Source organism: Centruroides sculpturatus, unplaced genomic scaffold (assembly GCF_000671375.1).
Source record: "Centruroides sculpturatus isolate CEXI.00-Female unplaced genomic scaffold, Cexi_2.0 scaffold930, whole genome shotgun sequence".
NCBI lineage: Eukaryota > Metazoa > Arthropoda > Arachnida > Scorpiones > Buthidae > Centruroides > Centruroides sculpturatus.
This window is the reverse complement of record NW_019385100.1, coordinates 213,364-225,499: the sequence shown is the minus strand read 5'-3', so window position 1 is coordinate 225,499 and position 12,136 is coordinate 213,364. Positions and strand designations below refer to the sequence as shown.

At 30.2% G+C, this 12,136-nt stretch overlaps 1 protein-coding gene across 6 annotated transcripts in view; it reads left to right on the top strand.

The window, feature by feature from the left end:
* LOC111634690 overlaps window positions 1-11,774 on the top strand; it is a 20,796-nt gene extending 9,022 nt beyond the window's left edge. For 2 of the 6 annotated variants that reach the window (XM_023379526.1, XM_023379525.1), the window contains exons 2-4: window positions 5,863-5,955; window positions 6,894-7,773; window positions 10,576-11,774. In XM_023379526.1, coding sequence (XP_023235294.1) covers window positions 7,029-7,773; window positions 10,576-11,720 — 1,890 coding nt within the window. In that variant the 5' untranslated portion in view covers window positions 5,863-5,955; window positions 6,894-7,028 and the 3' untranslated portion in view covers window positions 11,721-11,774. The other 4 variants (XM_023379527.1, XM_023379523.1, XM_023379524.1 and 1 more) reach the window with 4 other exon arrangements.
* The last annotated feature ends 362 nt before the right edge of the window (window positions 11,775-12,136 follow it).

Genomic DNA, 12,136 nt, shown 5'->3' with positions numbered 1-12,136 from the left:
ATATGGAAAAATAAAAATCAAGTTTAAGTCATTTTATTCGACTTTACGTCTGTCCGCCACAAATATTGAAGTCGTAATATCACTAGATAAACGTTTAAAGCACATAAAATCATATTAAAATATATACAAGTATGTACTGTATTTACAGTACACGCATTCGTAAATTTAGATTATTTTTTTTGTACTATATTAAAAACTAAAATTTATTTGTTTGTAAGCTTAAAATAGATTTTTATTAACCATATATTATTTAAAATGCTTTCCTAGTGATAAGTAGATTCGGAGACAGGTAAATTCGACTTACGTCGTTTTTCGACTTACGTCGTTTTCCTGGAACCAATTACCGACGTAAGGCGAGGTATACCTGTATTTTTTCGTACATGATTCGTTATCCGAAAAATAAGTTATCCGAACCACCCCAGTCCCCAATTTATTCGGATAAACGACGCTCTACTGTATATATGATTATTTGTATAGAATTTGTTTTAAATTTGTCATCCTTTCCTCTTTATTCTGATTTTAGTTATCTCGGTTAACCGCCTCGAACTTTCCGCCATTAAAACACCACATGATTGTATTTTCTCACGTGACTACGAGACAAACTGTTATTGGCTGATAGAAACGCGTCTTGGCGGCGTTGCCGCAAAAGATAAATTCAACCAACTTTTGCAGCACGAGAAAAGCGGCACAAAATCGACTTCTGCGGCGAGAAAAAGTGACGTCATTCTGCCGCTTTTCCTTGCCGCGCCGCATGTGTGCATCCGGCTTTACCTGAAAACAGAACTGAAACATATAGAGTTTTCGTTTCAGTTATGTTTTCGTTTTAACTTGATTCCACTAGAAATTCGCCATCTGTTGATCAGTTCTGTACAGTAATTGTCGTAGAGTCAAACATGAACGACGCTACGGATTTTGCCATGATTTCTCTGCATTTATTAACAATGAAATTGTTAATAATCTTTGAATTATTTACATTTTTTGTCGTACATCTGTATTTTCTAACTTCTTCGATGAAGAATTCCAAATCTATTTGTTTCCGCATCGTTTTCGCTACACTTCCCGCCATTACGACAATCAAACAACATGTGACTACGCGTCACAAATCCTTGCGTTTTTATTGGTTGGAGTAGGACAGAAGCGCGGAACGAAAACGGAAAAGTTAAATAATTTTTAACCTTGCTTTCAGTCTTGTTTCCATTCAACTGAACGTTACGAAATAAAGTTTCGTCAGTTTGGCTTTCAGTTTTACGATTACGTCGCGGATTCCGGTAATGTACTTTGATATACACTTCAACCCTATTACAAACGTGGTCATATGGTTAAAAACTTCAACCTGCGACATATCTAAAAAAGTGTTACAATGGGAGCGCGTTCAATAAAATCGATTTGTATTGTAGATTTTATACTTTGCTATCAGTTTCGATAGCGTTTTTAAAAATATAGTGAATATAAAACCCGCCAGTTCTACGATTGAGCGTTAGAAATACTGTATAGATGTCTTAAAAATAAAAGTAAGCAATTGTATAATACTAAAATAATGTTTGTAATTAATTGTTTTATTTGTGTTATTTGTAATTAAAAAATAATGTTTACGACAATAAAGCCTGGACTCCACATTACCGGAATCCGCGACGTAATCGTAAAACTGAAAGCCAAACTGACGAAAATTTCTATAACGTTCAGTTGAACAGAAACCAGACTGAAAGCAGAGTTAAAAATTATTATTTAACTTTTCCGTTTTCGTTCCTCGCTTCTGTCCTACTCCAACCAATAAAAACGCAAGGATTTGTGACGCGTATTCACGTGCATTAGTCACGTGTAGTTTGATTGTCGTAATGGCGGAAGGTGTAGCGAAAACGATGAGGAAACAAATAAATTTGAAATTCTTCATCGAAGAAGTTAGAAAATACACATGTCTGTACGACAAAAAATGTAAATACTTCAAAGATTATTAACAATTTCATTGTTAATAAATGCAGAGAAAGCATGGCAAAATCCGTAGTGTCGTCAATGTTTAACAATTACAGAACTGATCAACAGATGGCGCATTTCTAGTGGAGTCAAGTTAAAACGAAAACATAACTGAAACGAAAACTCTATATGATTCAGTTCTGTTTTTGAGTTTCTGTTTTCAGGTAATGTGGAGTCAAGGCTTAAGTATTCCATTTCTATATACTGTTGTGTTAAAGCACTTAAAATTAATTTTTATATTTAATTTATTTAGTATTAATTTATTGTTATTTATTAATTTTGCCTGCATTTTTGAACCTTTAATTAAAATCTTTTTAAAATTAAGAACACGTAAATCGTTTTTATAAAATTTATATTTTAACTAGCAGACCCTGCCACGCGTTGTTGTGGCTCAAAATGTATCTATTATAAATTTATAACACTTCCTCGTGGGGGGGAATTTTTCGAAAAATTTCTTTTTAGTGTACATTCTGTTGACGTACCCTATTAAAACGCAAAAAACCGCATCTAAAATAGTATAAATAGAAGCAGAGTTCTTTACGGTAAGCCTTAATCCTAACCATCTCCCTTCAGTGGGGGGAATTTCGACACGTATATTATATAAAAACACGTGCGTATTCGAATGCAGCGTTGTGTCAAAATTTCAAAGGAATCGGTAGGAACAAACGAACATTACATTTTTATTTATATAGATAGATAGATGATGATCTGCTTTAGTTCATTTTCACAGAAAAGCATAATGCCTCACAGAAAAGCAAACTTAGGGCGTCGTACTCGTAGCGCCATCTGTTGGACATAAAAGCCTTAACCTAGATTATATATTTTAATTTATATGAATGTTTAACGGAATAATATACAGCCTATGTCCACCCTGAGGTTCCATTCTAAATATTGGTGAAAGAATTTTTGAAATCGGATGAGTAGTTTCGGAGATTACCTGCTGCAAACAAACTTACATACATACATACATACATACATACATACATACATACATACATACATACATACATACATACATACATACATACATACATACATACATACATACATACATACATACATACATACATACATACATACATACATACATACATACATACATACATACATACATACATACATACATACATACATACATACATACATACATACATACATACATACATACATACATACATACATACATACATACATACATACATACATACATACATACATACATACATACATACATACATACATACATACATACATACATACATACATACATACATACATACATACATACATACATACATACATACATACATACATACATACATACATACATACATACATACATACATACATACATACATACATACATACATACATACATACATACATACATACATACATACATACATACATACATACATACATACATACATACATACATACATACATACATACATACATACATACATACATACATACATACATACATACATACATACATACATACATACATACATACATACATACATACATACATACATACATACATACATACATACATACATACATACATACATACATACATACATACATACATACATACATACATACATACATACATACATACATACATACATACATACATACATACATACATACATACATACATACATACATACATACATACATACATACATACATACATACATACATACATACATACATACATACATACATACATACATACATACATACATACATACATACATACATACATACATACATACATACATACATACATACATACATACATACATACATACATACATACATACATACATACATACATACATACATACATACATACATACATACATACATACATACATACATACATACATACATACATACATACATACATACATACATACATACATACATACATACATACATACATACATACATACATACATACATACATACATACATACATACATACATACATACATACATACATACATACATACATACATACATACATACATACATACATACATACAAACATTACCTCTTTATAATATTAGTATAGACTAGCTGTTACCCGCGACTTCCTCCGCGCGGGTTTTGCAAGCAAACCCCATTTACAGTATATTCAGTATTTCAACAATTACATACTGTAATTGTTATATAACACCTACCGCTGAGAATCAAACGAACTATTTTCAATTTGATCAAATTGAAAATAGTTCGTTGAATTAGAAAATTCAACGAACTATTTTCAATTTCTAGAACGTTTACAATCATTCTATAATCGAACCAATATGCAATAACAAAATCGAATTTAAAACGGTTCGAACACTTGGTTAAAAAATCGAAATACATTATATGAAAATATTTATAACAATGTCTGATTGTTATAAATATTTGTGAATGTTATTAATTTAATACACCTAAGTACTCAATGAAGACTAAACGTAGTTGAAAACAAAAAATCGCATCTAAAATATTAGTATAGTAGAAGCCGTTCTTCCGGTTAAGCCTTAATGCTCCCCCTCTCTCCCTGCGGGAGAATTTCGAAAAATCCCTTCTTAGTGTGCGTTTTCATGACGTATCCTAACTGTGTACCAAATTTCAACTCTAAGTTCAGCGGTTTGCTCTGGGTGATGATGAATCAATCAGTCAGGATAAGTAATTTTATATATTTAGATTTGAATTCGTAATTATTTGTTTTTACTAGTAAATAGTAAATATTATATGTGGCGAAATACAACTATTTAGCTGCACACCTGATCGCCAACTTGGGGAATAAGAACTTTTCCCACAGTTCGTTTTGTTTTATGTTCCCGCGTTTTTAGCTAAAGTATGAAGTTAGCGCGTTGATATTAAGTTTGTTCACCTCAAGCGAGGCGTGGTGATTTTTCATGTTCATTGGTTGATTTTTCATTTAATTAAAGGTTCGAATAAAAGAACATATTAATGCAATAAAATATAATACACAAACTTCAGCTGTAGTAAAACACTATAATTTAAGCGGATGTGAAATAGAAAAAGATTCGATAAAAGCCATAAAATTTGAAACAAATATTAAATATATTACTATAACACAGTAAATATTATGAAGATATTGAAATTTTAAAGGTTAAAAATAAAAAAGAATTTATGATAATTTAAGTGTAAAAATAGATGAAGGTTGGTATGATTATATCAGTTAAAACAAAAATAGATTTATGACATAAACTGGATGACAGAAAATGTATAATGGTCGCTATTTCTCTGGAATTTGATTGTAAAAGTGCATGTTTTTTTTTTTTTAATTTGTATAACGTTTCAGTCAGTCCTTCAGAGATATCAACTGTAAGTGCTGTTTGATTTTTTAAAAGGGTTTATAACTGATTATGATTAATTGTGTGTAGAACACTAAGCTGATTTGGTTATTTTTAACTCTTTCCGCCCTGTGGGCACTAAGAAGCCATCCATTAGCGAGCTCATTATCAGTTCGGCCAGGCCTTACAATTCGGCTGGCGGTGAGGGATGGAGCCGATATATTCAGATGGACAATCCCCCCGAAAAATTCCTTAGATTTTTCGACCCGTCCGGAATCGATCCTGGGTTAAATATATTACTATAACACTAGATATTTTCATCTATTAACTAATATATAAATTATATATAAAAGAATCTGTTGTTATTGTACTAGTACTGTACTGTACATATATACACTGTCGTAACTAGTTTTAATTTTCCAGCTAGATGCAATAACAGATTTTGAATTTTTCACCAATTACTGAATCAACTTCGTTATTAATTTAATAAAAATATCATAAGCTAATTTTTAATTCATTAAAAGTTCTTTTATCAATTATTTCTGATTATGTTTTAATATGTATATTATAGTCATGTCTACGTATAAAATTCAAATGAAGGAATGCAACGATATAAAGTTGGGAGAACAAAATCGAACTCCGACAGATGATTTGCTTATAAAAGGTAAATATTATGTTGTAAAAATTAAAATTAACACTGTCGTGTGTTATTAGATATTTTGCTAATTCGTTTAATATTTCAGGATGAGATAATAATTAAGAAATGAAATTTGGCAAGAGGGCTTATGCAGAATTTGAAATTTGGCGGAGCTTATGTAAGAGGCATTGATTGTATTAAATTTGGTGGTTAAAGACAGGTTAAAGAGGTGGTGGGAAGATAAATGAAGTTAACTTTCTTATCTCGAGAGAGTCTGGCTTAATGAAAATTTTACCTTTGAAATTGGAATTTCATCGGATGATATTTTTGAGTTAATTGAAGACACAGACTGTCCAAAAAAATTTTTCGGTAAACACCATTTATTCACTTCGTGTTCCAGAACAAACTTTTTGACGACATGAGCTTCTTTTTTAGGCTAATTGGCCTACGAGTTTACAAACATTCCTTTAAAAAACACAGAAAAATATCTAATTAAAATTAGACCAATGAACTCTAAGTTAGAATTTATAATTTTAATTAGATATTTTTCAGTGTTTTTTATCTATACATAACAACCGGGAGAGTAACATACAACTAATTCAAAATTTTGCAACACTATTTTTAATTCCTTGTACTTTCTCTTTTGCTAATGTAAAAATCTTTTTTAGATTCACATAATACACTAAAGATACATCACTAGCTTCTGCTTCTATAGAATTCCCTTATTATTAAATATATTATTCATACTGAATTTATTATTTATACGTTTAGCTGTTTGTATAAAAGTACGAATGCCTGATTATGAAAAAAGATACAAAACTAAATTTAAATGCGGTAACGAAAAATAAATTATTTTAAACATTCACGTAATTTTTATAATTTGTTTCCGACCATTTTTCATTATATGACATTTATGGATATTAGATAATATGAAGTTTATTAATATAGAATTTAACTAATTTCAGACAAACTCCGCATATGCCAAGAAAAGCTAATGAACAGATACAAGAACGAAAATGCTTATATGACTTCTTTGGAGTGAAGACAACGACTTTCCAATAAGAGAAGGCTTTGTGGATGTCAAACTCCATAAAACCGACATGTTTGGAAGAAAAACAGGAGAAATCATTCAAATTAAAGATATCTTTGCGAAGGAGTCTAAATTGCATCGCACAGTCCTCATCACAGGAGAACCGGGATATGGGAAAACAACCATTTGTAAGAAAATCGCCTACGATTGGGGAATGGATGAAGAGAGTCGCAGTTACTTGAAGTCGTTTGATATTTTAATTTTTATACAATTAAGCGAATTAGGAGAAAAAAGTATAATTGACGCTGTTATTGAATGCATTGACGACAAAGCAAACAGACAATTTGCAAAGAAACTCAGAGAAACTGAGTGGAATTTTTTGATCATTTTAGATGGATTTAACGAAACTCGCGATAAAGATTGCGTAAAACAATTTATAAGTAACGATTCATTCGAAATTTCTGTCCAAATGACAATAATAGTTACCAGCCGTCCACACGTTTCGGATGAAATTAGAAAACTTATCGAATATCGATGTTACATCGAAGGATTCACTCCAGAACAAAAGGAAAAATACATCGATTTCATTGTTAGAGACGAAGACAAATGCGAATATCACAAAAATATTATTAAAAACAATCGTTTCTGTTTCGAATTAGCGAAATGTCCTTTTATGCTGTACATGTTATGCTGTCTTCCTAAAAGTAAATCAGACAGATACGTAATGACAAATGCCGATGTGTTTATGTTAATTTTCCGTCTTATTATAGAAAAGTATAAGAAAAAGGAAAATGGAATCCATAACCTAAAAAGAGGAAAGTATAGAAATCAAATGAAGGAATGCAACGATATAAAGTTAGGAGAACAAGATCGAACTCCGACAAATGGTAAATATTATGTTGTAAAAATTAAAATTAACACTGTCGTGTGTTTTTAGATATTCTACTGCTTAGGAAGATAATATTACATAACAAAAAGTTATTACGATTTTCTACAAAATGATGTTTTTACATGAGAACAGTACACATTCCTTCCATATTTGAATTTTAGGCTATATTCTTTCTCATGCAAAAAATCTGCGTAACAGGGATGGCGAATCAGTTTGAATCTGTGTGTAAGAAAAAACATTGAACTACAAAATAAATAAATTGTGCATGCAGACGCTTTAGAAACAGAATAACTAAAAAAGAAGTAAAATGCATTGTAGAATAAATATTTAAAAACATGACTGAAAATGGTACTACTATAAAACCGATCTAAATAAAATATCACAGATGGCATTTGATTAATTCACATGATTTACAAATGCAAACTCAGATAAATTTATTATCATCCATTCCACGTTTACATGCTTTCTGTACTCAGACATTTTGACAACTTAATAACTTTATTTTTCATTCTGTCGTTTTTTTGAATGTTTTTCAACTTGTATGATGCTTCTAGCAAAAGGAAAAGAATGTGACAATAATGTAAGAAATCAACTAAAATATTAGTAGAATAGAGTGAGATTATTAGTAGATAGAGTGAGAATCTTATTCTTTCCTGTTTCGACTGAAGACACCGCAAAACAAGTAAGAGTTTCTATTACATAATATTGTATTATATTAAATAACTGAGAACGTGATAAATCTGGATATAAGAAATGTGATTTTCAGAATGTGAAAATTTTTCTATGCTATAATGAAGATTTTATAAACACCTTTCTGTACATTCAACGAACGTGTTATTTTAGTTTATCGAAAAAGAATAGTTCTTTTAATTTATATATTCAATATATATTTTCATGATATTAACAATAATCAATAAAAAAAACTACCAACGAGTTGAGTAACTTTTCAGCTGCTAAGAGATTTTATTTTAAAATAACTTCTATATTATTAATCATAATAAATAAATAAAATTATGTATGAAGCAATCTGTTATGAGATTTTGTTATAAACTTTTTTTTACATTATTAATTATTTAAAATGGAAAAACCTTAATTTTCAGAGTAGTAATAAGTTTTATATTTAAAAAACTGTAAATGCTAATAAGTAAAATCTTCATTAAGTCAGACCCTTCTCGAGATAAAAAATCTAACTTCATCTGTTTCTCTATCACTTCGATCTTTAACCACTAAATTTAATACAAGCAATACCTCTTATGCATAAGCTATCTTGACAAATTTCATTGCTTAATCTTCCTGAAATATTAAACGAAATAAACAACACACACAAACACGGAATTTTTTGCGTTTTTTTTACATCACAGGATACAGGGGGTCAGAAAACAAGGATAGTTGCAAAAAATAATCAGAGTCTAATTTGGCACGATTTCAAGTCTTCCTTGTTACGTAAACATAACAGCGGGGAGAGTAACATACAATTGATTCAATATTTTGCAACACCATTTTTAATTCGTTGTACTTTCTCTTTTGCTAAGGTAAAAATCTTAGATTCAAATAATACACTAAAGATACATCACTAGCTTCTGTTTCTATTGAATGCTCTGATTATTGAATATATTATTCATACTGTATTTATTAATTATATATTTAGCTGTTTGTATAAAAACTATAATACGTGATTTAAAAAAAAAAAACACAAAACTCAATTTAGATACGGTAACAGAAAATAAATTATTTTACACATACACATAATTTTTATATTATGTAACCGAAGTTTTTCAATATATGAAATTTATGGTTATTAGTTAATATGAAGTTTATTAATATAGAATTTAACTAATTTCAGACAAACTCCGCATATGCCAAGAAAAGCTAATGAACAGATACAAGAACGAAAATGCTTATATGACTTCTTTTCTTTGGAGTGAAGACAACGACTTTCCAATAAGAGAAGGCTTTGTGGATGTCAAACTCCATAAAACCGACATGTTTGGAAGAAAAACAGGAGAAATCATTCAAGTTAAAGATATCTTTGCGAAAGAGTCTAAATTTCATCGCACAGTACTCATCACAGGAGATCCGGGATATGGGAAAACAACCATTTGTAAGAAAATCGCCTACGATTGGGGAATGGATGAAGAGAGTCGCAGTTACTTGAAGTCGTTTGATATTTTAATTTTTATACAATTAAGCGAATTAGGAGAAAAAAGTATAATTGACGCTGTTATTGAATGCATTGACGACAAAGCAAACAGACAATTTGCAAAGAAACTCAGAGAAACTGAGTGGAATTTTTTGATCATTTTAGATGGATTTAACGAAACTCGCGATAAAGATTGCGTAAAACAATTTATAAGTAACGATTCATTCGAAATTTCTGTCCAAATGACAATAATAGTTACCAGCCGTCCACACGTTTCGGATGAAATTAGAAAACTTATCGAATATCGATGTTACATCGAAGGATTCACTCCAGAACAAAAGGAAAAATACATCGATTTCATTGTTAGAGACGAAGACAAATGCGAATATCTCAAAAATATTATTAAAAACAATCGTTCCTGTTTCGAATTAGCGAAATGTCCTTTTATGCTGTACATGTTATGCTGTCTTCCTAAAAGTAAATCAGACAGATACGTAATGACAAATGCCGATGTGTTTATGTTAATTTTCCGTCTTATTATAGAAAAGTATAAGAAAAAGGAAAATGGAATCCATAACCTAAAAAGAGGAAAATATTTTGACGGAGAAGATTTAATTATTAAGCTGGGAAAAGTTTATTACGTAAAGGAATTTCTTGATTCTACAAAGGATAACGGTTTAGAAACAAGAAAAGTCAAAGAGAAAGATTTGCATAAGGCTTTCAGTAAAGAGGAATGCCAATTTTTCCTTGATCTCTACATTTTTGTAAAACGTACAGCTAAGGATAATGGAGAATATTTCGACTTTATTCATCGATTATTTACCGAATTTATTATGGCATTTTACATTTTCGATTCGATCGATGTAGTTACTTTACCAGAGGTTGACGGTATTTTATTCTTTATTCTCGGTTTGTTTAGAGATAATCCATTTGCAGGCAACTTTATTAATTTTCTACGAAGAATCTTCCTGCATCCCGTAACATGGCTGAATTTTTACAACGAAATCAAAAACGAAAGAAATAAACAACTGTTTTGCGCAGAAACAAAATTAGTTTTTTATTTCGATTGTTTAGACGAGTTCTTGAAATTATCAAATATTTGTAAATTCAATAGAATTTATTTCTGCATTCCGGATCGTATTGATGACTGGGAAAATATTAAAAAAGAATTAATTAAATTCCACAGTAATCTGAATTATTCGCACGATTTTCAGATATGTGTATTGCTTGACAGAAGATTTTCTGACGATCCTGCCACATCGAGTAGTCCTGTTACATATATCGATCTGTATGAATCTGTGAAATTCTTAAATTATTTATTTGAGAGCTACAGTTGGGATAAATTCAAATTTTATTTTTATGGCATTGTTTGCAATTGTAATACAGAATGTTCTATTATATGCGATAGAAATATTGATAGTTTTAGAAAAATTGAGGAAGATGCGACGGAAGAAATTAAAAAAGAGTTTAATAATCGAGGTGAGAAACCTGTTGTTTTATGCAACGAGGGCGAATCTGGTGACGATCGAAGATACTTGATGTCTGAAAACCAATATAATTCTTTATTGCCATACTTTATGAAACATCCTCTTCGTGGAGGTTTTTTTCCTGTTATGGATAATTTTTGTATGGAATCAAGTCCATATAAAAAGTATGGACTTCATTTGATACAAAAAGTAATAACAAAAAGTATGAAACTAAAAGCTCGTGTAAAAAGTTATTTACACAAATAAACATAAAATACTTTTTCAGGATTGTTGGTTTGAAATCTGTAAATGTAATATATTTGAATTATGGTTTCTCAAACGGGATCTCCGGGATCCCGGCTATTTTTTAACACGAGAAATATCCCTGAAATCCCGCAAATTTCTTAAAAATTCACTTTTTTCTTATTTTTTGTTAAGGTGAGGAAATTTTGCAAATTGAAAGTATAATTATTAACCCATAAACTGTCAAAATACATTTGTATTTATTATTTTAAGCCCGCTTATTAGTTTTTTTTTAAATTTTTCTTATTATGGCATGTCGCAGATTGTCAATAATCAATACGTAGCCTATTTATGACCGGACTCTGAAAATTATTTACTTGTCAGAACCTGTAATAACTAGAATAATTGCGCTTACAGTTCTTAATTTTTAACCATGCTCA